This window comes from Molossus molossus, unplaced genomic scaffold (genome assembly GCF_014108415.1).
Source record: "Molossus molossus isolate mMolMol1 unplaced genomic scaffold, mMolMol1.p scaffold_m16_p_24, whole genome shotgun sequence".
Lineage (NCBI taxonomy): Eukaryota > Metazoa > Chordata > Mammalia > Chiroptera > Molossidae > Molossus > Molossus molossus.
The window spans coordinates 12,143,234-12,170,066 of NW_023425360.1; the positions used below are offsets into that span (position 1 = coordinate 12,143,234).

The 26,833-nt window shown below is 53.9% G+C and overlaps 2 protein-coding genes across 3 annotated transcripts in view; both read right to left on the reverse strand.

Annotated features, from left to right (window-relative positions):
• Positions 1–505: 505 nt before the first annotated feature.
• SNRPA1 (small nuclear ribonucleoprotein polypeptide A') lies at positions 506–10,698 on the reverse strand. Its single transcript, XM_036277854.1, has 9 exons — positions 10,557–10,698; positions 8,758–8,905; positions 7,840–7,918; positions 6,284–6,330; positions 5,569–5,671; positions 4,913–4,992; positions 4,444–4,516; positions 3,714–3,807; positions 506–899 (listed from the first exon to the last, which is right to left on the reverse strand). The coding sequence occupies exons 1-9, from the start codon at positions 10,636–10,638 to the stop codon at positions 841–843; spliced, it is 765 nt and encodes a 254-aa protein (XP_036133747.1). The 5' UTR covers positions 10,639–10,698; the 3' UTR covers positions 506–840.
• Positions 10,699–15,517: 4,819 nt separating this feature from the next.
• Positions 15,518–26,833, reverse strand: part of PCSK6 (proprotein convertase subtilisin/kexin type 6) — a 120,438-nt gene continuing 109,122 nt past the window's right edge. For both annotated transcript variants that reach the window (XM_036277842.1, XM_036277841.1), the window contains 6 exons: positions 26,113–26,309; positions 25,471–25,558; positions 21,739–21,842; positions 19,075–19,198; positions 17,752–17,864; positions 15,518–16,899 (listed from right to left, as the gene is read on the reverse strand). In XM_036277842.1, coding sequence (XP_036133735.1) covers positions 16,802–16,899; positions 17,752–17,864; positions 19,075–19,198; positions 21,739–21,842; positions 25,471–25,558; positions 26,113–26,309 — 724 coding nt within the window. In that variant the 3' untranslated portion in view covers positions 15,518–16,801. The remainder of the gene's footprint in view (positions 16,900–17,751; positions 17,865–19,074; positions 19,199–21,738; positions 21,843–25,470; positions 25,559–26,112; positions 26,310–26,833) is intronic.

Consider the following 26,833-nt stretch of genomic DNA (forward strand, 5'->3'; position numbering starts at 1 on the left):
TAGGCCTAAGAAGCCTCTCGTTTCCTTCCTGTGCCTTTGCCCGGTTAACCCACTTGTCCAAGAATGAAGTACATAAAACCCAGCCTCTAGTTAACCCAGAGACCTGCAGGGAAAAGCAGAACGAGCAGTGAGTAAACAATGGTTGCGGCTGAAAACCCAACATAGGGTGGTCCTGAGGCACTCACCTCCACCACCGAGCTTTGCAGTGGCCCAAATTGGCCACGAGAGGGTGAGCAATGCAGTCATGCATCCGGGAGCTGGGAGGAAGCTGACCTTGGCCTGCCCAGAGAGCCGTGACCCTCTCTGCTGTCCTCCACATTGGAACAGACCGCTCTGGGTGAACTCCAGCAGCTGACAAGCAAACTAGTAACTCATCCGCATGCTTATGGAGTAAACCCTCCGAGGGCTGCTGATCCCTGCAGGGCCCTGAAGACCGGCTGCCTGTAATGAAGCTCCTGCTATTCTCTACAGAAAAACCAGTTAGCAGACTCTTCCTGACAATCACTGGAAGCACACAGATAATCTTGTTTTATTCAGGATTTAGAAATCTAAACATTTCACAGAGGACCAGAAGCCAACTTAGAGATGGTGTCCTCCTGCATGGCCAGCTTAAAAGTTCAGACACCTGTACACACAGCACAGTAACTTGTGACCTAGCAGCACAGTGAGTGTCCTTTATTGATCTATTTGTAAAAAAACAGGCATTTCAATTTCAAAATGTACATGAAACGATGACCAGCAGCAGTGTGGAGCATCCCAGCAACGCTTATCCGCTCCTCTTCACTGACCCGACGAGGCAGGACTCCCCAGCGGCATGTTGCATGCACGGCCTGAGGCCGCTCAGGACCCGTTTGCAATTGTGTCCTCTTCCATCTCCTCGTCACCGTCGTTGGCGGGGCCTGAAGACAAACACAACGGCAGTCACGCGGATCTCAGAGGATGTGCTTGCTCAGGATGCTCTGTGAGGCTCCTGGGCGCCTGGCCCTGCACAAGCGGAGAGCCCAGGGGCAGCCGCTGCCCTGCAGGAGCTGCTAGTCCAGAGACCATCGTCCCAGGCAGGTACTGAAAGGGACAGTCAGCCCCCACAGGAAAAGATGGCACAGGTGTTTTCTGAAAGTCAAGCTCAACCCCCACCCTAGCACCTGGCCTGCAGTGCCCTGCTTGACCTGTGCACATGGGCGCTTACTCATCCGCCACCTTCTCCCTGTGCCTGGGGCTTGGCTCGCAAGGTCTCCTTCCATTCAGTGTGCAAGCTCCCTTTTATCACTTCTTTTTTCCTTACTTTTTTATTTTCAGAGAGAGAGAAATATTGATCTGTTGGCTCCCGCACACGCCCCAACCAGGGATCAAAGCCACAACCTTGTGGTGTACAGGATGATGCTGTAACCAAGTGAGCCACCTGGCCAGGGCTGTCCCATGGGTCTGTCTGTGCTGTTCTCTCCCAAGAATGCTGCTCTGCCTTTGTATTGCCCAGTGGTTCTCAAATACTTCAGTTTTAGGATCCACGGACCTTCTGTTAGCGTGAAAACTACATTTATTTATCAATATTGTATTAGAATTTACGGGGGATATTTTAAAAAACAGTAATTCATCCTGGTCAGGTAGCTCAGTCGGTTAGAGCACCATCTGATAACCCAAGGTTGCGGGTTTGATCCCAGCCAGGCCACGTACAAGCAACAAATGAATCATAAGTGGAACAACAAATCAATGCTTCCCTCCCTCTATAATAAAATAATATTCATTAGATCAAGAAATCCACTTCATGCTGTTTCTATTTTTATAAAAAACAAATGGCCCTGGCCAGTTTGGCTCAGTGGTTGGAGCGTTGGCCCGTGGAACAGAGAGTCCCGGGTTTGGTTGTTGCTGGGGGCACGTACCTCAGTTGCGGTTTGTCCCCGGCCCCGGTTGGGGTCATGTGGGTGGCAACCACTCGATGTGTCTCTCTCACGTCAATGTTTCTCTCTTTCTCTTCCTCTCTCCCTCCCACTTTGTCTGAAGACAAATGTAAAAATGTCCTCGGGTGAAGATAAAAAGCAAAAAAAACCCAAATGATATTTTCTAAAACACAAATAGTGAGAAAGTTGGCCTTTTTAAATTTTTTTTTTATCCTCACCCGAGGACATTTTTCCTTTTGTTCAAATAGAGTGAGAGGGAGATAGAGACAGAGAAACATCGACGTGAAAGGGACATATCGAGTGGCCGCCACCCGCATGACCCAACCAGGGCCGGGGACAAACTGCAACCGAGGTACATGCCCTTAGTGGGAACCAAACCCGGGTCTCTCCGGACCGCAGGCCAACACTCTAACCGCTGAACCAAACCGGCCAGGGCAAGTTGGCCTTTTTTATGTCTGCCTATCTGTGCAATAAGACAAACAGCAGTCACTCTTGTCCTGCCTTCACCATTTCACCTGTGGCAGTAGTTTTCATTGAAGGGTGTGCACAAAATCAGCCACACAGACATGTCATTAGAGAAGGGAGCAATATTTCACTAGCCTTTACAACAGTTGTGGATATTCCTTTTTGATATTACTGCAAAACTTGAACTCTGGCTGGTGCAGCTCGGCTGGCTGAGCATTGTCCCATGCACCTAGAGGTCACACTTTGATTCCCAGTCAGGGCACACGCCCAGGTTTTGGCTAGATCCCCAGTAGGGGACATGCAGGACACAGCCGATTGATGTTGGTTTCTCTCTCCCTCTTAAAAAAAACAATTAAAAAAAATACACACACACACACATAAAAGGATTAAGTGGGGACTAAGAAATGCACCCCAGGACAGAGCTGGTAAGGCTGAGGTCTGAGCCTCCAGCTGTTTGACTCCCAAACCCACGTTGCAAACTACTAAGCCTGTGTATACACGGGTGGAGTCCACATGGTTTCCTCTAGTGTTCAGTCTCACTCCATGGCTATGAAATGATGTTTGTGTCAACTTAACACAGAAAAACCCCAGGGTCCTAGAACATAATATTCTACGTCAATCACTTATCTTCAGAGAACATTTAAAGGGATTTCGTGAAGGCGGAGGCCAACGGATGTTCTCTCTCATTGATATTTCTCTCTTCCTCTCCCTTTCTCTCTCTGTAAAAATCAATAAAGAGCCCTGGCAGGTCTGACTCAGGAGCTAGAGCATCAGCCTGTGGATCACAGAGTCCCTGGTTCGGTTCCCACTTAGGGCATGTACCTCGGTTGTGATTTGCCTTTGCCCTGGTTAGGGTCGTGTGAATGGCAGTCACTCTATGTGTCTCTCTCACATCAATGTTTCTCTCTCTTCCCCCATCTCTCTCTCCTGCTCTATCTGAAGATAAATGCATGTCTTCGGGTGAGGATAAAAATTAAAAAAAAAAAAAAATCAATAAAGAAAAAAAATTTTTAATTATTTTTTTCTTTATTGATTTTTAGGGAGAGGGAGAGACAGAAACATGGATGATAGAGAACATCAACTGGCTGCCTCAAGCATGCCCCTCACTGGGGACTGGGCCCACAATCTGGGCATGTGCCCTGACCAGGAATCAAACCAGCGACCTCTTGGTGCATGGGTTGGTGCTCAACCACTGAGCCACACCAGCTGGGCAAGAAAACTGGGTTTCGTGAACATCAGATGAGAGGGTAACGAGGCACCATCCTGGCATTCTTGGGCCACAGCATCAGAACTACTTGGGAATCCCTTGGGCGGAACGTGAGTCTGGGAGGAGCCAGGACACGCTGTCCTCACCTGCTCTGCGCTCTCTGCCAGGAATCTGGCCCGACTGCAGCAAGCCCTTCAGCCGCTCCACCTCCGCCAGCGTCGATGCGTTCGCTATTGCGTTCTGGGGACACACAGTGGAGTTGGACAATCACTTTCACCCAAGTCTATCAATTACCCAGACAACACCTATAGAAATTCCCAGCAACTTTTTGAATTGGAACATTAACTAGTTCTGTGTTGGGGGAAGAATTTTATGGGCACATTGAAATCGACCCAAAAACCAAATCATTAATTTCCAGAACTGGTAAAGAAACACAGACCCTCTTACAGGAGAGAAAAGAATCACTGCATATGCCCTACAAGGTCAGCACTGGGACCAGCTACTGGATAATCTAGGAGGCACTTTTATACAATGAGGACTTCTCACTGACCGCCCAGCAGGATCTTTCAGACAGGAAACCTTTGCAAGTAAAAACTAGGGCAGACGCCGACATGGCACAAAGGTACTAACTGTCCAAACACACGTCCTGGGAAAAAGAGAAAGACCAGAGCTGCCTCCACGTCAAACGGCTCATGTAACTCATCCAAGTCAAAGTCTGGTCAAGTAAGAACGTCCAGTTAGTTTTTCATTATACAAACACAGAGCTGGGTCCACACCCGTGAGGCGAACACCCGCACTATCCAGAACTGGACTGTCAGGTAAGTTCCTGTCCTGGCCCTGGCAGCCCTCGAGGCTGAGCTCTAACACATCGTTTACCTTGATCGCCTCTACGTCCCCTGGTGACGGGCCTTTCTTCTTGTCAGCCGGCAAACCAGCACCTGGACTGAAACTGGAGGGGCGGGGACAATAGAACTGTCAAATCCAGACCACCAGAAATTGCTTCTCTTTTACTTTCAAAAGCTTTTGAAAGTAATTCAACCAGTGTAGTATCTTATCTTTGTTAACAAACTGATACAAGAAACTGTCTCCTTCAGAAACACTACTCAGGTCATCTTCCCAGAGAAAGTAGGACATTCATAAAGTGACAGCAAGGCTGAACACTGAAAGGTTTGCTCTGCTACCTGGTAGAAATCTCAGGACACAGGACCACTGATGGCCAGGCTAACATCGCGCCAATTTAATGCTGGGTCAGTCCCAGTGTTGTGTTTACTTCTGCAGGAGGCAAACTGCCAGACAGAGTGTTTCTGAAGGGGAAGTAGAGTGAAGTCGGATGTCCGTATCTTACGTTTTGCTTCTCCTGGCAATATCCTTTGCAAGCTGTGCACCCCGTTTGCCCTTGAACATTTTCTCTGCTTCCTGACGCTCCTACAGCAACACCACACACAGAGTTAATGGAAATAGGAATAGCACATGCATTTAGATGCATTCCTCAGAAAACACGGAAGGAAACTCTTCTGAAACAATCGGGCTGGTAAAAATTCCAGAGCCAATTTCATGTTCAAAGGAGACACTGCGGTCTTGCCTTCTCTGGTGAGCTCACTGAAGAAACACCCCTTGTCCTCGTTTCGAGGTGGGGCTCCCAAAGAACTGAGGTATAAAAGTAGGAAAAAACAAACAAAACCCTCCCAATAAAGGGAAATCATTCTAATAACGAAAGCTGCTGAAAACTGGACACTGTGGAGTTCCCCAGTGGAACAGTCTCTTGTTGACAGTGCTCACGGGGCTCTAGACTGTGCTACCCGACACGACCAACACCACCTCAGACAGCTTCAGCTCGGAGCCCTGACACACCCTCTGCTGTGGAAAAATATCTGACTTAACATTTTCTTTCCCACGTTATTGCAAACCAATAGTAAAACTCATTAAGCAATATTAAAAATCAGTTACAAATATCAAAATCATGAACTGATAATGACTTACAATCAACAGAATACGACTTACTTTTAGTTTCACCTTCTGGAAATCCAGTACTCTGACTTGGGGGACTTTGTAAATTACATACAGTCTGTAATGCTTCTTGTTTGTTACAGGGTTTCTGAGAATACTACAAGAAAGGGAACAATGTCATGTCTTGTTCACAGCGCAGCATTCAAGAGGTTTAAAGAAAAGTCCACTCATCTTCACATTTAACTTCAATGTCTAACAACTTAAGTAGCATCAGGGAAATTTTAACAGAGAACTGGGCCCAAAGGAAATGTTGCAACATATGTATTTTTTATATTGACTTTAAAGAAGTGAGAAAAACACTGATTGGCCGCCTCCTGCACCCCCGTACTGGTGATCGAACCCACAGCCTGGACATGTGCCCTAAGCGGGAATCTAACTGGCAGCCTCTTGGCGTACGGGACGACACTCAACCAACTGAGCCACCTGGGCCAGGGATGCGATATTTGCTTTTAAAGTTCTTTTTTTTTTTTTAAGTGGTATAAGACAAATTTAAAATATTTATTTATAAATTTTAACATAAATCTTTAAAAATAATTTTTAAACCTCTTTCATTTCCAGTTTACGGTCACTGTTAGCTTACTTTACTTTCAGGCATCGATGCACAGCAAAGTAAAAGATGCTTTTTCCTGACTTGGTGTGTTAAGGTCAAGGCTGGTAAAGATGTTATTTTAAAGGCCCTCATTGTTACCACCGCAGAGAATTTCCATACCTTAGGTAAGTCAGGGACTTGAGAGATGCCAAAGGGTCCAGATCACCCTGTAAAAGAACAGCCTCAGGTAAGAGCACAGATACCACGCCCTATTTTGATACTTTGAAAGGGTGAGGCCTCTGGAGCAAGGACTCATCTTGTCTTTTATTTTTCTTACTGCTCTGGCACCTAATAAATGTCTATTGAATGAATACACTTGAGCTTCTCAAACTTAAAAATCTCGGCCATAACAGCTTCTATTGCAATGGCGGTGACGTCTTGATGGTTGTTTAAAGATAAAGCCCTGGCCGGTCTGGCTCAGCGGTTAGAGGTTTGATTCTGGCCAAAGGCATGTGCCTGGTTATGGTTTGTCCTGGCCCTGGTCAGGGTCGTTCAGGAGGCAGCCAGTCGATGTGTCCCTCTCACATCGATTTTTCTCTCTCTCCCCATCCCAGTCTATCTGAGGAAAAGTGGAAAAGTATCCTCGGGTGAGGATTAAAACAAAACAAAACAAACAAAAATATATAATTAACATATAACAGGTAGAGGGGTGTGGAATGTTTAAGGACCCTGTATTGTTTTTGAGGGCCCTGGTTTACTGCGGTTAATCAGTTCCAGACTCTACCGCAATAAACGAATTTCCGCGAGGTAGGATTCTTTACTGGTTAACTTTAAACTCTGATAAGTACCCACCAACAACAGCGTGGAGATGGCCAGTGGGAAAGGGGGTTGGGGGCTGGGTAGAGATGGGCAAAGGGGGAAAAATGGGGACATCTGTAATAGTGTCAAATAAAAATACAGAAAAATATTTTAATTTTAATAATGTTATTTAACCTATCATCCAAAATATTATCATTTCAACATCACTATAGCACAATCATTGATAGCTGACACTCTTTTTTCTTTTTTTGGTAGTAAAGTCTTTGAAAGCTGGTGTGTATTTCAGTTTTAGTACATCTCAACTCACAGCAGCCACCTGGGGCTAGTGGCCACCATACTGGACACTACAATTTTATTATTATTGTTTTTTAAATGTTTTTTATTGTTTTTTTTAAAGAGACAGGAAGGGAGAGAGAGATAGAAACATGGATGTGAGAGAGAAACATTGATCCGCTGCCTCCTGCACACCCCCTACTGGGGATCACGCCCACAACCCGGGCATGTGCCTTGAAGGGGAATCGAACCAGGACCTCTCAGTCCATGGGACAGTACTCAGTCCACTGAGCCACACTGGCCGGGTTGGACACTGCAATTTTAAAAGACAACACAGACACCTGTCTCCATGACCCTGGGCAGAGGAAGCTTAACAGGGTATCCAAAACCCTAGCAACAGTAACAAAGTGATAAACTGGACTACACAGAAATCAGGAGACACCCCAAGAGAGTCAAAAGGCAACCTTCAGAGTGGGAAAACATATTTTCAAAATATATGTATAACTGAAAAAGGCCCAGATCTTGAGTTAAAAAAAGACAAAGACAAAGGATGATGAGATAATTTTCTGGATTTTCCAAGTTTTCTGTAAGAATGTTGTACCTCCAACTCCTCCCTCCAAATACATTTCCCCCATTCAACTTACCAGCTCCACAAGACTGTTGTTGGTGAGAACGAGTTCTGTTAGACAGGGCAGAGCCTGGTCCAGCCCTTCCCCTATACGGCTACAATCAAGACAGACAGACTCTTAGTAAAAGTGATAATTATGGAAGCTGAGAGTTTTACTTAAGTCCTTGCCCAGATATCAGACTCGCAAGTGGCAAGAAGAAGTGACATGACTTTAGAACCCAAGCTTCCTGAAGAGTGTCGGGGCTTGTCTCGCTACCACACTGTTTAATGAAACCTAAAAAAAGGAGAAACTCCCGTGGAGAACAAACCACCTGCCTCTCATCATGGCTTCTGTGCGGCTGGCACAGAAACACAAGTGGTTCTGTGTTCCCAGCTCAGGTACAAGACAGACAGGAACAGTGCCACAAGGGAATGGTTAACGCAGGAGAAAAGTGCCTTTTCCAAATGTGTGCAAAGCAGCACGGTTTTCCTTTAAACCAGAAGCTTACTGTAAATATATAAATGCACCAGATTTCTGCATAGATGCAAATAAATCCAGACCAGAGATTTTCAACTGGTGTGCCGCCAGAGTTACTAAAACCTGCAATACCTGACTACTTAATCAGGGACACCATCTCTTTTCCCTTAGACTGTCAAATAAAAAAATGACAATAGCCACAATAGCCGTCTGGTGTGAATGAACCAAAATTATACCTATATTTTTTTGGTCAGAATTTTAATTAGTTCGTGTGCGCCATGAGATGAAGAGGGTTGAAAACGGCTGGTGTAGACCAAACCCGAGTTAAGCTCTGATCTGTATGAGCAAAGTGTAGCTCGTTTCTCATTTAAGAAGAAACACATAGTGTAACTGCAGCAGGTACTACAACTCCAGGGACCCAAAACATTTATTTACACTAGGAAAAAAGCCAAACACTTTCCACTCGCAGACACTTACCATATTCTGTTGTTGTTCACCAATAATGTTTTCAGTCTTCTCAACAAAGGAAAACCATCCAGTTTCCTGATTTCATTGTCAGAAAAATCAATAGCATCAAACTGGTCTAAGGTCGCACCCAAATTTTCTATGACAGGAATTTTATATCCTGTGAAACAGAGGGGAAAAACCCCCACAAATGTTAATAGAGTTAAAAGGCATATTAAAACATCAGCAGTATTTCCTGGTAATCTGACTCAAAGCTAGCATGCACTCAAAGTGTTTGCCCAGCACCTATGCTGAATGCTACCTACCAGTCACTGACATACAATAAGGAGCAGGAGAGGCTCAGGCTGGCTGCCATGAAGCCCCGGTTCAACAGTGGTCGTGACAAGGACACAGATGATGGGGACAGTCACCACGAGTGACGCTGGTAGCTGACATGTGTAAGACCATTTGCAAGGTGCCTCTCCTGTTCTAAGCAAGGCCCAGAGCTGGTGAAGGGACATAACAGGATTTACACCAGGATTTGCTCCCAGCCAGTGTCCAGACCTTGTTAACACGCAGTGGACAACGGGTCTCTTGCATCCATGGAACTCATCAGGATGTCGTCAATAGTATCAGGAGTTTCCCCTTACTTCACTCCCTGGTTTACACACAACAGTAAATCACTCTGTGGGCAATCACTCAAGTTCTCATTGACTGGTCTAATTATTGTGTAAGAAGCTGGACTAAAAGGAATGAACCCAGCCCAGGTTCCAGCCACAGCTCAGAGCTGAGAGGGCTACATCAAAGCCAGTGCTACCCCCAAATTACTGTCCTAACACTCTGCGCCAAGATACCGCGAGGGGTCAGTTAAGCTTGAATGGAGTCTTTCTCTAATAAACGTAAATTTCATCATGCCCCGCCGGTGTGGCTCAGTGGATTGCGCCTCCTCCCATGGACTGAGCGGTCCCGGTTGGATCCCCAGTAGGGGACGTGCGGGAGGCGGCCGATCCATGTGTCTCACATCAATGTTTCTCTCTCTCTCCCCAAAATCAATACAGACGTACTAAGTAAATTGATAAAAATAATACTCGGCTTTGGCAGCAAGGGCTGTAAGCAGAAAGCAAAGAGCGCAGCACTGCGGCTGAGACCCCGTTTCCCCCGCGCAGGGCCAATTCCGGGCCCACACTATATTATCTTTTCCCCAAAGAAGTTCTCTGCGCGTCCTTCCCAAAGGAGCCTCCTGATAGGCTGACTGGAGGGCGGTCTGCCCCCCGGTTTCTCGCCAAGCTTGACTAGGGTCGACCGGCTGCAGGAATGCAAACAGCTCCGAGTTTTCATCCTTTACACCCGGCACCCCTGGCGGGGCAGTTCGCTCGATCCACTGTTCGGAGGGAAGGGACACACCTGTGCTCGACGCTAAATAAGGAAACACGCGCGAAGCAATCGCTTTTGCTCGCGGCCTTTGTTTCCTCCCTCGCCCAGGAGATAACGAACCCACGCGCCACCTGTACTCTCGCGATATCACTTGTACGCGTTTCCCTAGAACCAGCCGCTCGCGCTGCACCGGGACAACCACTGCGCATGTTCTCGGCCATGAGGCTGAGAACCGGCCCGACGAGGCCCGCGGGTGTGGGTCGGGAAGCAAGTCAAAGTCCCTGTTCACCAAGGCGGCCGTGGGAGGAGCCTCAGGGACGGCCCTTCGGCCACCGCGGCCCGACTACGGCCGGGACGGTGCTGGCGCAGCCCGCCCCCTTTGGGCCCAGCCCTGGCGCACGCGGCCGGGCGCGGACCCGCGGCGAGGCCCCGGACGGCCCGCCCTTCCCCGGACTCACCCCGCAGGTCCAGCTCGCGGTCGCGCACGGCGTTGGTGTACTGCGCCGCCTGCTCGATCAGCTCCGCCGTCAGCTTCACCATCCTGCCGCTTCCCGCTCCGCTGCGCGGCGCCCGCAGCCTCCCGCCACACAGACGTTCCCGGCGTGCTCCGCGCCCGCGGCCAGACAGGCGTTCCCGGCGTGCTCCGCGCCCGCGGCCAGACAGGCGTTCCCGGCGTGCCCCGCCCCCGCCACCAGGCAGCACCAATCGCACCGGCGCATGCGCGCGCGGCTCGACGTCCAGGCCGAAGCAATCGAAGAGTCACGCTTCCGATCTCATTCTCCTCTGCGGCCCTATCTGGTGTCTGGAGGGTCCCTGATTTCAGACACATTTGCACCCGCTACTTAGGCAAAATGCTCAAGCCCACGAGTGGGACTTTCCCACGTACCTGTGCACCTGGAGGTGCAGGGAGAGCTGTGACTGCTCATTCCACCCGGGAGGGGCGGCCACCGTGGGCCCAGGACCTCAGATGCCCGTCCAGGTTCTGGGCTTTGGGCCCCGGGCTGCAACGTGAGAACCGGCACCGGGCACTGTGGAGTCTGTGGTTAGGCCTGTGGTCTTCAGCTAATGAAATGTTTAACTTGATGCAGGATTTCAGAAAAGTGCCGGAGCAGAAGTCTGCAGCGGGACGGAGACCAGGGAGTGAGCACACCTGCTAGCTGCCGCCGGGGTCCAGAAAAGGAACAGTTCCGAAAGCCTCCGGTCTGAGCATGGCGGTGTTATTTCTCCTTTTACACTGTCCGTTCCAGTTCTTTATCGTCTCGCCCTGTCATTGGCTGCGATCTTAACCACAGTGTTGGACAGTATTGTTAGTGGACATCGTCATCGGGCTTCATTTCATAGCGAAGGGAGGGGAAATCCTGATCTAGTGATCAAAGTTATTATCACCAGAATAAACCCAAATCCTGTATCACCTACTAGGATGCCTTGAGAAGAACATGGCATGACTTCTGTAAGACTCCTGTCAGGGACACATGAACTGAATAGAAATATCAGGAAACCTCAAACACACTGAGGGGCAGGCGACAAATAACGACAAATAGCAGCCTGTAGTGTTTAAAAGGTTCCAGGTCACGAAAGTCAAGGAAGAAGAGACATGAAGACTAAATGCAAAGTATGATTCTGAACGGAAAGTGTGGTCTAAACTGGATCTTTTTGCTAAGGGTATTCCTGGGGCAAGTGGCAAAATGTGAATCCAGTCAGAGGATTGAACACTAGTGATGGATCAATGTAAATTTCCTGATTCTCATGGTTGTTCCGGCTAAGGTCCTTTTTATAGGAGGAAATAGCCTCTAAAGTATTTGGGAGGTAATAGGGAAACATACCAGTAATTTGCCTTCAAACTGTTTATGAAAAGATTTCTCTGTACTAGTAACTTTTTTGTAATTTTGCTTTGTGATTGTTTCAAAATAAAAAGTTAAGACAATCCAAACTTTACGTAATTCCAGAGAGGACCGCAAGGTGGCGGGCTTAGACCACAGATCTGGTTTTACTTGCTGGATTTTTTTTTTTTTTTAAGGGTTTATTTACTTTTAATAGAGGGGTTTTTTTGGTTTGTTTGCTGTTGTTTAGATAGAGAGGAAGGGAGAAGGAGAGAGAGAAAAATCCATCAGCTGCCTCCTGCACACCCCCAACTGGGGATTGAGGCCACAACCTGAGCAGGGAATCCATTCGGTGACTTTTTGGTGCCTGGGACCACACTCAATCCACTGAGCTACACCAGCCGGGCTATTTTGTTACTTTTAAAAAGGAAATTTGTTGTCCAGCTGGTGTGGCTCTGTGGTTGAGTGTCAACCCATGCACCAAGAGGTCACCGGTTAGATTCCTGGTCAGAACACATGACCAGGTTGTGGGCTCGATCCCCAGTGGGGGACATGCAGGAGGTGGCCAGTCGATGTTCTCTCTCATCAATGTTTCTATCCCTTTCTCCCTCTCCCTTTCTCTCCCTTTTTCTCTAAAATCAAGGAGGGGAAAAACATTTTTTTAAAATAATAATAAAAAGGAAATTTGCATGGGTTACTGTTGCTTCAGCACATAAAAAGGGATAAATCAAGCTTAGGCAGTTTTATTAATTTTAGGGTATCTCCATGCAGTTGAGTACACTTCCTTTTTTGATATTTTTTGGTTAGGGTCTCTCCACCTCAGCAGTCAACAATTTTTGGCTGGCTAATTCTTTGTTGTGGGGGCCGTCCTGTCATTCCAGTGCATTTATCAGCATCCCTGGCCTCAACCCACTACATGTCAGTACATTCCTCCAATTGTAATCCCAAAATATCTGCAGATATGGTGACATGACCTCAGGGAGACACAAATCGCCTGTGGTCCAGAAGCACTGTTTTGGGCAACATCTCTGTTCTGGCTGCTTGGGCTCCTGTTTGCTCAACAGGGAGCCTAGGAGGTCTCTGCTCACCCTCAGTATAGCTGTGACATATTGGGGTGGGGGGGGGACTGAATCCCAGGGTATGAGGTGGGTGTTCAGCATTGACCATCCATGTACAAGCCACGGAGCATGGGCGTCAGGAAAGGCCTGAGACAACCAGGAAGGACAGGGACTGGGGCAGGCTCCTCTTTCCCATGGCCACCAGCACTCCGACGCCCCCTGCTGGCTGGGCAGGACCTCGGGATGCTAGAGCATAGTTTTAGTGTGTTGCTTTCCATCAGTCCTGCTTGTTCGTAAATGATTTAAAAGCAGTGGATGATAGTCTCCTCAAGTTCAAGGGAACTACATTGCTGGCCACATTTATTTCATTGATTGATTTGAGAGAGATGGAAACATCGATGAGAGAGAACATCGACTGGCCACCTCCTGCATGTCCCGCACTGGGGATCAGGCCCACCACCTGGGCATGTGCCCTGACCGGGAATTGAACTGGGGACCTCTTGGTGCAGGGTTGACGCTCAACCACTGAGCCACACTGGCCGGGCCATGGCCACACTTAGATCTTTTGTTTTTTTAAAGCTCTGCTCAGCCCCCTTCCTCCTATAGGTGTGTCTTCTGTAACAAATAGAAGTCTCCCCGGCCCTTTGCAGAGTTACAAGGTATACTGTCAGCAGGGGCCTGGGTGAGATGGGATATGAACCTGGGGACCACTGGGAGGTGCTGAAGGACAGGGTCAGAAAAATGTCAGTCCCTGGAAATAAAGCTGGTTTCAAACAGATGCACCATGGCTGTGTTCGGCCAGCTGCAGAGAGCCTGCCTCCTTCCCAGGACACACGGATGGGAGAAGTTTGCCAGCGTGTGGCCCAAGCAAGTCACTTCCCACCCGTGAGACCCGTTCTGTGACATGACAGACTGAGGACCCATGACTGTCACAGAGCCACTCATGGTCAGGACCTTCCAGCAGACACTCCACGTGGACAGTCCTTGTAACGGGGTATTCAGGCCTTAGGACTTTGCGAACAGGTGCCACCTCCCCGGTGCACGGTCCACCCCAGACAGCTGGCCCAGTACTTGGGGGAGGGTACTTGTGCTCCAAGGCTGCCTGTTTGGCTTATTGTGCTGGTGCCCTTATTTCGGGTTCAGTTTTTTAAAAAACGTTTCTATTGACTTTCTTAGAGGGAGGAAGGGAGAGATAGAAACATTGATGTGAGAAACACGGATGGGCTGCCTCCTGCACGCCCCCTACTGGGGATCGAGCCCACAACCCTGGCACGTGCCTTGACCGGGAATTGAACCGGGACCTCAGTCCATGGGACGGCGCTCCATCCACTGAGCCACCCAGCCAGGCGTCTGTTTCAGTTCTAAACATGTTAGAATGTGGGCTCTTTAGGCAAAGAACTCTAGGGGCAAAACAGTGCCCTGCACCAGGGGCAGTTAGCAAGCTGCTGTTTTTGTTGTCAATTCTTACCTGAGGATATTTTTTCCATTGTCAGAAAGAATGGAACAGAGGGAGGGAGAGATGGAGAGAGGGAGGGAAGGAAAGAGAGAGAAAACCATCAATGTGAGAGAGACACGTCAATTGGTTGCCTCCCGCATGACTCAGCCAGGGCCGGGGTTCGAACCTGCGACCCTTCGTGCACGGGCAGAAGCTCTAACCGCGGAGCCACACTGGCCAGAGCAAGCTGCTGGCTTTAATTCCTGTGTCATGGGGGAAACTGACTCTGTATCTGTTCAGCCGGGTCCGGTCTACTGTTTGCCGAACACACTCATGGCTTCACCGCCTGCTCCTGTTAGTCCTGGTGGATTCGTGCTCACGGTGGGCAGTGTCGGGTGTGTGACTTACCCCGCTCCTCTGCGGAACGAGCCTGTCCCTGTGGCCACACTGATGGGACCAGGTGAGCACGGATACGGGGCAGACCGACCACGGCCAAGCAGCAGCCTCAGAAAACTTGTTTAGGGGTTTGGATTTGTGCCGATTTCACCTGGGAGGTGCCGGTGGCCTTGCCGTTTGTCCCGCCCACTGGAGAGAGGACGCTGCTCCAATGCAGAGGGACATTAATGCTGCTCCTGGGGTTCCCCAGGCCCAGCTGCACCACTCCCTGAAATTCAGAGTCAACCCTGATTGGTGCGTGTCCTCTATGTGCAGCTGAAGGATTCCTAGCAGGTACGAGCTTCTGCCTGGCCAGAGAGGCCCTGGTAAAAAAAAAATGCCTGCAGCATGGGACCTGCGGGTGCAGGGATTCCCGTCTTTGTGCAGCAGACCCGCTGGGACCTAATTAAGTCACACCTGGCAGCGTTAGGAGGCTGCCATCTGGGACAGAAAGAAAGGAGGGTCCCTGTACCCAGCGCCCTCCACCCCGCCAGGCTTTTGTGGCCTGAAGAGGGTGTGTGTGCCACTGGACACCCTAGGGCTGACTCTGGAATTCCTCCCATGACTCTGTTACACCGACACCCGCTCAAACTCAGAGACCTTCTGCGTTGATGGCCCGCACGGTGCATCACCGCGCCTCAGAAACAAACAGGCTCCTTTGCTGTGGGCTGTTAACTCTTTTATTCATTCAGGGTTAACACTGTGTTCGCTCTGTGGATTTCCTCTTCGGAGTTGTGGATTCGATCAACACCTGCGGGGCTCCCCCAGCTCACAGGGACAAGTCGGGTGCGTTCCGGTCAAAGGGGGAGCAGGACGACACGGAGAAGGTAGAAGCTCGAAGAAATTTAAGGCAAATGTTACTCCCGTGTTACAGGGAGCCTCGATCAAGCAGGTCTGTGCATTTCAATGAAAATATATGAAATATTTGTCAAAATAATTAACGTCGGTAAAAATCAGAACATGTAGCTTATAAAATGCCGACACAGGTTTGGCAGAAAGAGATCCCCGTGTGGTTAGGCTCACAGGACACGCAGACACGGGGACAGCCACCGTGAGAACGAGTCTCCCGGACAGCAGAGGCCAAGAGTGTTCTAACAGCGATTCCACGAGATGGGATGCGCCCGGGTAACAATCCCTGGGCTGGGCTTACACCTCGGTAAGAGGAATTGCTTGGTCACTGGGCACCCTTTGGCTGGCCCCCGGGACACCTCCTGGGGACCCTCCTCAGGAGGCTCTGCGTCAGGTGGAAGTGGGCATTCGGGCCACGAGACTCCTAGAGACACAGACAGAAGGTGGTAACAGGGGCGTCCGGCTCCCTGAAAGGGGGGTGCTCCCGGGAAGGCCCTTCCCTCCGGGTTTGGGTGCTGACTCTAAGACGCCACAGCCATGTTAAAAGTCACTGACTATGTAGAAATAGACGCTCTATCCCCGGTGGTCAGTTTATGCCCCCCAAATCTATCTTATGTACAGCCTGACCGAACCACCCCACTGCTCTGTGGCAGCTCGGCTCGGCCCTTCATCACGCGTGGGGACAGCCAGGCTCTGTGGGCTGAGATTTGCTCTGGAGAGGTCGAAAGCCTGGGGAAGGGGTGATGCGTGAGGCCAAGGGTCCTGACTTTCAGCTTTGGTCTTGAAGATTCAGTAACTCATGGTCCCAGAGCTGCTCCGAAGCTGTGTGTCCCCAGGACCCGTGTGGCTCCCGTTCGGAATCTGCCAGAAGGATGCGGCCAGCAAGAGGCGTTTGCGGGGACATCACCATCTTAGGGACACCTCCTGGAGCCCACCACCCACCTGGTCTGGGTGCCCACAGGCGGCTGCAGGACTTGGCTCCTGGGAGAGAAACTGTCAGACGCAGGGTGCCGCCCCGGGAACAGGCGTGGCCCACAGTCGGGAGGCAGGAGGACGGACAGACGGACGACGGGAGCGGCCTGGCCCTGGCGGGCGGCCGGGCGCCCCTACCCGGCCCGGAGGCATGTGCGGCAGCAGAACTGGGTGAACAGCTTCCGTTCGCAGAGCCGGTTGGACTTCACCATCTCGCAGAAAGTCTCGTCAGCTGGGGCCGCCAGGAGAGAGAAGGGGGACGCGTCACACCTGGGGACCTGCCCGACTGTCCCCACCATCCCACTGTGCCGGCCCGATGGCGTGCCAGGCCAGGGTTTGGGGGACATGGAGGGAGTGAAGGTGGCGGCCAGGGCAGCCCTCAAGGCCACGCCTGTGACACGTGGGCAGCCCGGCGTGGCAGAGGCGCCACAGGGCATGAGTCCTGGAGATGCACGAGGGCTCCGCGGGAGTGGGGTAAAATGGGCGGAGTCTGGGAGAACATCTGGGCTGTGCCTGGGGTCTCAGTGCCCACGTGCACCTGTGTCCCGACAGCTGTGCTGAGGGGAGATGCAGAGGGAGCCTGAGGGTGCGGGGGCAGGCCTGGAAGGGGCAGGGCCGGGGAGCCCGCACACCTGCCTCCCCCTGGCTTTGGGGACGTGTTGCCATTCCTGCGACTGCCTCACTTTCCTGGGCTGGACACATCATGACCTGGGTGCGTGACTTTCTAAGGAGGGGGCTTCCCGGCCTTTGAAAGACCCCCCCAGATTGGTCTCGGGTCTCCTCTAAGTTCCTGTTCTCACAACACGCCCGTCTCCCGATCTGCTTCGAGAACAGGGTTCTCCCTGTGGTCCACGGGCCTGGACTGGGGGCTCTGAGACCTCAGGACCCCGGACTGTGCCTCCCTGGTCAGTGGGAGAGGCCTACAGGGGAGGGAGGAGTCCCAGGGTGGTCACGTCGAGGAGGGGCAGGCCCGTCTGCTCAGAGGGTGCCCTTCCGGCATATTCTCTCCCCCCCTGGAGGGAGGCCGGCGGGCAGAGCCCCCCAGGGCCGCCCCGTAAGCCCTAAGGCCCAGGCTGGAGCTCACCGTTGCTGCAGGTGTGGTTGGCGAGGCAGGAGCTCCCCAGCTGCGTGAAGCCCGCCTTACATCGGCTGCAGTTCCTGCTGGAGCCTTCGCAACTCAGGCAGCTCTCGTCACACCTGTGCGGGGACATGGGCGCCGCTGCCGTCTGGGGAGGAGGCCCGCCGCGCCAGGCCCCAACCCCGGACCTGAAGCCCTGGCCAAGGTTCGCGTGTCCTGCTGCCCATTGACCAGCAGCACTGTCCCAGGAGGGCGGAGGCGCTCAGGGCCAGGTGGCAGGAGCCGAGGACAGGCTGAGTGTCCGGGACGCCACTCTCCTGGACATTCTCAGGCACTCGGGGTTCTGAATGAGGCACCCCCAGGGATGCGACCAATCTGGTCCTGGAGCTGGCCCGGGGCTGCTGCTGCCCACCAGGCTCAGCTTCCTGCCCCGGAGATGGGACCCAGGGCTATTTCTAAGACAGTACTGTGCCCTCAGGGGAGGGTTGGCACACTCGGGCTCTCGCCACCTCTAGCAGTTTAATGGAACAGTCACACTCCTGTCTTCGCTGTCCTGACTGGGACGTATGGCCGGCAAAGCCCGAACTACGGACTGTGGGCCCTTCACTGAAGAAGCTGAATGTGCACCTGCCTGCTCTGGGCCGAGCATGGGCCTGGGCTGCACCTGCTGCCTTTTCTGAGTCCAACTCCCAGTGACAGGGTCTCCACCGCTCCGGGCTGCTGCCCACCTTCATTCCCAATGACGCAGGCGGGAGCTTCTGTGGTCTGCTCCTGGGCATGAGCACCGCCAGCCAGGCCCTGGGACCTGCTTCCTGCCCTGGTCCAGCTACACGGTGCCTGGCACATGGTGCCCAGCACACGGTGCCCAGCTACACGGCGCCCAGCTACACAGTGCCCGGCACACGGTGCCCAGCTACACGGTGCCCGGCACATGGTGCCCAGCTACACGATGCCCAGCACACGGTGCCCAGCTACACAGCGCCCGGCACACGATGCCCAGCTACACGGCGCCCAGCACACGGCGCCCAGCTACATGGTGCCCGGCACACGGTGCCCAGCTACACGGTGCCCAGCTACACGGTGCCTGCTGAAGAAACAAACGCTCCTTAAATGGACAGAGGTGTGACAGCCCCAACTAGCTGTAACCTTGGCAAGTCTGACCTGCAGGGGTCCCTCCTCCGTAAACAGTTCCTGTTTGCCCACCAGACCCACCCGGTGTGAACTGCGGCACCCCCTTCCCCCAGCTCCCTGGCAGGAGGGCTACCAGACTCCGCCCTCCTGCCACCCCTGGGCTGGCACAGGCAGCCCCCCCACCCCCCGGGCACGTACCTGCGGCACACCCTGTGGGGCAAGCCCGGCATCTCCTCCGGGTAGTAGCCCTCGCCACAGGCGGGCACACACTTCCAGTCCTGGAAGTACGCCGCACAGTGAATGCAGTCCTCTCTGCCGGGGCCTGGGTGCAGAAGAGAGGCAGCCGTCAGGGCCCTCCCGCCGCGGGTCCCAGGCCGCTGTGCACGTGCCCAGGCCACCACCGCAGCCAGATTTCCAGGGGCCCACCTGTGTCTGCACTGGGCCCTCCTCACCCACTCCTGGGAGGGAGGAGGCATCAGAGTCCATTTCACAGATGGGAACACGGAGGCAGGAGCCAAGCGTAGCACAGGCCCCCCACCACCACCACCCCAAGGCCCAGGCCGCGTTCATGGACCCTGATTCCAATGCTTCCTTTCCCGGCAGGCCTCGGCCCTGCTTCCGCTGGAGCCCGCCACCCGCGGCTTCGCGCTCTTGAAGTGTGGCGGGACCAGCGGGGTGGTGGGTGCCCTCTGGCTGCGGAGGCTGTGAACTGCTCTGCCCGGGGGCTGTCTGTCTGGGGGCAGGCCCTTGCTCAGAAAGGACCTGAGATGCCATGTGACAGAGATTCAGACACGGTGGGTGGATTCTGGTGGTGGAGGGAACAGGCTTTTTAAAACATGGCCCTGGCCCTGACCGGTTTGGCTCAGTGGTTAGAGTGCTGGCCCGCCGACCGGAGAGGCCCGGTTCGGTTCCCGCTAAGGTCATGTACCTTGGTTGTGGTTTGTCCCCGGCCCCGGTTGGGGTCGTGTGGGTGGCAACCAGTCAATGTGTCTCTCTCACATTGATGTTTCTCTCTCCCTCTCCCTCCCTCTCTCCCTCCTGCTCTATCTGAAGATAAATGCAAAAATGTCCTCAGGTGAGGATTAAAAAAATAAATAAAACATGGCCCTGGCCTGGCCAGTGTGGCTGCATTCATTGGTGAGAGGTGTCCTGTGCACAGAGGGTTGGGGGTTCGATTCCTGGTCACCTATGGGAGGTAGCCAATGGATGTTTCTATTACCGGTGTTTCTCTCTCTCCTTCTCCCTTCCTCTTTCTCTAAACCCAATTGAACCATATTCAATAATAATTAAATTATCTATTGTCTTGCTGGCCAGTTTGGCTCAGCGGTTGGAGTGTCAGCCTATAGACCAGAGAGTCCCAGGTTTGGTTCTCGCTAGGGGCACATACTAAAAAAAAAAAAAAAAAAAAAAATTAAAATAAGGTCATCGGTTCGTTGTGTGGTCAGGGCACATGCCCAGGTTTCGGGCTTGATCCCCAGTAGGGGGCGTGCAGGAGGCAGCTGATCAATGTTTCTCACTGATGTTTCTCTCTCTCTCTCCCTCTCCCTTCCCCCCTCTCTCTCTCAAATCAATAAAAACTTTTTTTTTTTAATAAGAAAAAACAGAGAAGACTTCAGTTGAAATGCATCTGAGCCCACAGACTCCTAATGGGCTCTCACATCCAAGCAGAAGCAACTCACAGCGTGAAACCGCATAAAACGCACGCTCGGCCGTTCTGCATAATGACCGTGCCTGGAAGACACCTTCGCTATCGTCTTGCTGGGGGTCACAATACACATAGAACTGTTTACAGAGCTCTCTTCCCGTGGAAGAAAGCATGCAGAGTGAGTGAAGCTAGGTACAAGAACGACAGCAGTGTTTTGACCCTTGTCTGAGGACATGGTTTTCAATGATTCGAGAGAGAGGAAGGGAGAGAGGGGGAGAGAGAGAGAAACATCGATGTTAGAGTGGAATAGTGATCGGTTGCCTCCTGTAGGCACCCCAACCAGGGATTGAAGCCCCAACCTGGGCACGTGCCCTGACCAGGAATCGAACCTGCAACCCTTCTGTGCACAGGACGACTCTAACCACCGGTCAGGGCACGGCAATGTTTTAAAAAGCCTCTTCCCGCCCTGGCCAGTTTGGCTCAGCGGTTAGAGCATCAGCCTGCAGTCCAGAGAGATCTGGGTTCGGTTCCCGCTAAGGGCATATGCCTCGGTTGCAGTTTGTCCCCGGCCCTGGTTGGGTTGTGCGGGTGGCAGCCACTCGATGTGTCCCTTTCACGTTGATGTTTCTCTCTCTCTCTCTCTGTTCCTCTCTCTCCCTCCCACTCTACCTGAACAAAAAGTGAAAAAATGTCCTCAGGTGAGAATAAAAAAATAAAAAGCCTCTTCCCTTCTCCACCAGAATGCACCCGCCGTGCCTGGGTCTCTGTCACCTGGCATCTCTGGGCCTTTGGGCAAGGACGGGGCCTCGGGACAGAAGCTCACGCGCAGTTAGCGGCCGCTGCAGCCGGGGGGGGCACCCACCGCCCGGCCGGGCTTCCGAGGCTGGGAAACCCAGGCTGCTCGTTCCAAGGGCGCTCTTTGGGCTTTTCTTTTTGACGTGTAAAATGGTGATAAAACGTCTGCAGCGTAAAACTGACCGTGTATGGACCATGACCAGGTACACACTGGGGCGGCCATCACCCCCAGCCAGCGCTCCAGCCCAGAACCTTTCTATCTCCCCAAACTCAAACTTCGTGTCTACGAACAGTGACCCGTGCCCCCCACCCCCTGCTCTCGGTGGGTCTCTGCGATTTAATGCTGCGAAGCCCATGGCAGCCCAAGAGGTCCCGAGAAAAGCCACCCCCTGGCCCGAGGCCCGTGCAGGCGACGGACTCACCCACGCAGGTCTTGCAGCTGGGGTGGCACACCCCGCACTTGACCAGCTCCGAGTCAAAGTAGGTGCCCGGCTCGCAGTCTGGAACGCAGCTGCCCCGTGCGAGGCTGGGGAAGGAGCACAGGGCAGGTTCCTAGTCCCTTCCAAGTTCGAATTCAGTGACGATCTGCCCTCAAACGGCCCTCGTGAGTGGACAGGGAAGTTGCCAACGCGCAGCTCGGTGTCCACTCGGGCTCTGAGCTAAGGACAGCGGGGAAGCTGTCCCAAAACGCTTGGGATCCCGCTGGAAGTGTCACCCTGGGACTTAAAGCTGAGCCTCCGCCTTGGGGGGCCGGCGGGACCCGGCACCACCTCCAGAGCCCAGTGGCCTGGTCCCGGTGCGGATGGCCGAGTCCTCACATCCTCTCCTGGTCAGCGATGGCTTCACTGACGTCAGTCGAACTTGAACCCGAACCCCAAGAGGAGAATGAGCATGCGTGGGCGGCCCCTGGTGCCAGGCCGCCGCAGTGCCCAGGAGGGTGTGGGTCCTGCAATTCGGGGGAGATGGCGAGGTCCCCATGGACTGGGTGCCCCTCCCGCAGCCCCCCTGGGAGGTGGGTTCCCATGAGCGGAAGCCTTGGATCCTGCCCCGACACCGTCAGGTTCCAGCCTGGGGTGAAGGAGCCCTGATCGGAGGTGACATCACAGCCGCAACCCCGGGCCCCCAGCTGTGGCCAGCTCAGTGTCCCCTTTGTCTTCTGGGGGCCGATCCTGTCACTGCTAACCCTGCCTTGACCAGCCAGCAGGTTTAAATGACGACAGGTGTGACGACAGGTGTGACACGTGGCCCCGGGGCCCTCCATACTGGGATTAGACACGCTTCTCCTCTGACCTTCAACCAGATCCGGAAGAGGGGGCAGGCTAAGGGGACCCCACTAAGGCAGCAGCGACCTGCTCCCCAGGGAAGCGGTTTCTCTCCCTGGTTAGAAAAGTGGGTCACGTTAGTGTCCAAATCACAGGCTGCTGTGAAGATGAAGCAAGGCCCTGCCGGAGGGACAGCCGGGACACAGCCTGCGTCTGCCCCCTCGCCCCTGCCGGAGGGACAGCCGGGACACAGCCTGCGTCTGCCCCCTCGCCCCTGCTGGACGGACAGCCGGGACACAGCCTGCGTCTGCCCCCTCGCCCCTGCCGGAGGGACAGCCGGGACACAGCCTGCGTCTGCCCCCTCGCCCCTGCCGGAGGGACAGCCGGGACACAGCCTGCGTCTGCCCCCTCGCCCCTGCCGGAGGGACAGCCGGGACACAGCCTGCGTCTGCCCCCTCGCCCCTGCCGGAGGGACAGCCGGGACACAGCCTGCGTCTGCCCCCTCGCCCCTGCCGGAGGGACAGCCGGGACACAGCCTGCGTCTGCCCCCTCGCCCCTGCCGGAGGGACAGCCGGGACACAGCCTGCGTCTGCCCCCTCGCCCCTGCCGGAGGGACAGCCGGGACACAGCCTGCGTCTGCCCCCTCGCCCCTGCCGGAGGGACAGCCGGGACACAGCCTGCGTCTGCCCCCTCGCCCCTGCCGGAGGGACAGCCGGGACACAGCCTGCGTCTGCCCCCTCGCCCCTGCCGGAGGGACAGCCGGGACACAGCCTGCGTCTGCCCCCTCGCCCCTGCCGGAGGGACAGCCGGGACACAGCCTGCGTCTGCCCCCTCGCCCCTGCCGGAGGGACAGCCGGGACACAGCCTGCGTCTGCCCCCTCGCCCCTGCCGGAGGGACAGCCGGGACACAGCCTGCACCTGCCCCCTCACCCCTGCTCCCCAAACATCTGCTGGTGCGTGGTTCCCAGGAAGCCAGGCCCTGGCCTGTGGCTCAGTGGTTAGAGCACTATCCCGCTACGCCAAGGTTGCGGGTTCCATCCCCAGTCAGGGCACAAACAAGAATCAACCAATGATGCATCAATACATGGAACCGGCCTGGCCGGGTTTGCTTAGCGGTTAGAGCATCGGCCCATGGACCAATGAGTCGCAGGTTCAATTCTGGTCAAGGGCACGTACCTCTGTTGCGATTCATCCCCGGCCCTGGTTGGGGTTGTGTGGGAGGCAACGAGTCAAGGTGTTTCTCTCACATCAATGTTTCTCTCTCCCCCCTCCCCCCACTCTGTTTGAAGACACGTGGAAAAATATCCTCGGGTGAGAATTAAAAAAAAAAAAAGTGGAACAAGAAATCAATGTTTCCCTCTCTCAAATCAATTTTACAAATTAAAAAAACTGGGGTGAGGGGGCTGGGGTGGGAGGGGGTGTTGCAAACCTCCAGGACCCGGATGCACTGGCTGCTCCCACCGGGACCAGCAGCGTCCTGGCCACTGGGGGCGACAGGAGTGCAGACCCAGAATCCCCATTTTCCCAGACGGGGTGACTCGGGTGCTGCCCCGGGGTGAGGAGCATGGCTGTGACCCCTGACCTCTTTCCCTGCCCTCTCCTCAGTTCTTAATCCCAGCTCTGTTCGAACACATGCTAACACCTCTCCACCCTCACGGTCCCTTCCGTGGGCCCCAAACAGCCTGCCGTCCGGACTCAGAATACAGCACACTGTTCCTGGAGAGGCTGCCACGGGCCGGGCATTGTTCGGGGCCCTGTACCTAGCTCATCTCCTGTGACCTTCAGGAGGAAGGTTGGCGTCATGCCCCCACTGTACATCTATGGAAACAAAGACGTATGATTTCAAGTCTCTCTCTGAGGGGGGCATGGCCAGCAGGTTGACCTTTCCTTCTTTCTTCTTTCCTTGATGCTCACCCAACGACATGCTTTGATTGATTTGAGAGAGAGAGAAAGGGAGAGCAAGATCGAGGTGAGAGAGAAACATCGATCAGTCCCCTCCTGCACGCTTCCTGACTGGGAATCAAACCCTCAACATTTTGGGGCACAGGACGATGCTCCAACCACTGAGCCACCAGGCCAGGGCAACCCTTCCCTCATTTTTTTTTAAAAAAAATATGTTTTATGGATTTTTTAGAGAGCGCGCGAGAGAGAAAAGGAGAAATAGAAACATCGACATGAGAGAGAAACATCAATCGGCTGCCTCCTGCACGCCCCCTACTGGGGATCAAGCCTGCAACCCAGGCATGTGCCCTGACCGGGAATTGAATGGGACCTTTGAGTCCATGGGATGACACTCAACCCACTGAGTCACACTGGCTGGGCCCTTCCTTCATTTTATTTTTTAAATATGTTTTTATTGATTGTTTTAGAGGGGAAGGGAGAGAGAGAGAGAGAAATGTCGATGTGAGAGAGAAACATCAATCGGCTGCCTCCTGCACGCCCCCTACTGGGGATCGAGCTCACAACCCAGGCATGTGCCCTGACCGGGAATCAAACCAGACCTCTCAGTCCATGGATCATGCTCCATCCACTGAGCCCCCCGGCCGGGGCAACCCCTCCCTCCTTTAAAATGCAGACAGCTTCTAGGCTCTGGATGTGTTCACAGCATCATTTCGAAAAGAATGTCATCTAAGCTCCTCGACAGGAACGTCAAGAAACGGGTGACGACTGGTTGCCTGAAGTGCGGTTCAGTTGCAGTAGACATTTAAAAATATCTCACTAAAAATATTTTTCTGGGTTAATTGAGAGAAGAGAGAAACCGGAGTCTGATTTGGACCGACGCGTAACCTTTACCCTGCCAGGCTTCGGGGAACTCAGCTTTCGGCAAAGACGGGCATGCACGTGGCACGTCACCGACAGACGGGCAGTGTGAGGCCCAGGGAAGGGTCTTACCTGAAGCCTTCTGTGCACACAGTGCATCTCTCTGGGTCACCGACGCACTTTTTACAGCTTGGGTGGCATTTAAAGCATTTTTTCTGACCTGGAGGAAAAGAGGAGCAGGAAAAGGGGGAACGGGTGTGATCAGGTCTAGGCTCTGGTATCCCCAGTTCAGCTCAGGGACTCTCCCAGGAGGACCTTCCACCCACTTTCCACCCCCACGTCGTCGCTAAGCTGGTGCAGGCTCCCAAGCCCCACCCCAGCCCTGCCCACGCACCCGTCCAGGGCCACAGGGAAGCCCCCACGCGGTCTCTCCCGCAGGAGAAAGTACAGGACAGACAGACAGCCATCCTCAAAGTGCTTCCTCAGCTGACACCTGCAATCCCACTGACCCCAGAGCCTCTGGCCTAAGCCGCCCCTCTGCCCGTCCTCAGAAACACTGACTTGGCGGACGTGGGATCCCTCAAACCGCGGGGTTCATTCCGACAGCGCTTTGGACTGTTGGGCGACTAACCGCAGGTTTGAAGGCTCCGATTTCGCCATCTCCCCTGTTCAGGGTCCTTTCTCAGAAGGACTGAGCAGAGCCAGGGAAAATTCAACCTGGAGAGGGGACCCCAGCCCAGGGAGGGGGCCGATTCCCCCATTCCCCGCACTTACTCTCCAGAGCGTAAAAGCCCGCAGGACAGAGGCTCACGCAGGTGCTCATCTCCGGGTGGTGGTAGAACCCACGGCGGCAGGACAGGCACTGCGTGGGGCTCCTGCCCGAGCAGGTCTCACAGCCCCTATGGCACCGGCGACAGCGTCTGGCAGCTGAGTCTCCAAAGTAGCCCAATGGGCACACGCTCACACACTTTCTGGGGGGCACAGAGGACCTCTTCAGCTCAGCCAAGTCCCACCCCAAAGTCCACCACGGAAGGGCAGTGAGCGCAGGGGGCCTCAGCTGTCCTCCCCCCAGCCCCCTGCCCATCTCCAACCTTCCAGGGTACCAAGGCCCCAGGGGTGAAGTGGAAACCAGGAATGCCTTCCTCTCACCAAGCAGCTGGGCACTCAGGGATGAGAGCCCCCAGCCCGGCCACAGCCCTGCTGGGCACTCAGGGATGGGAGCCCCCTGCCCGGCCACAGCCCTGCTGGGCATTCAGGGATGGGAGCCCCCAGCCCGGCCACAGCCCTGCTGGGCACTCAGGGATGGGAGCCCCCAGCCCGGCCACAGCCCTGCTGGGCACTCAGGGATGGGAGCCCCCCTGTGCCTCACAGCCCTGCTGGGCACTCAGGGATGGGAGCCCCCTGTGCCTCACAACCCTGCTGGGCACTCAGGGATGGGAGCCCCCTGCCCGGCCACAGCCCTGCTGGGCACTCAGGGATGGGAGCCCCCAGCCCG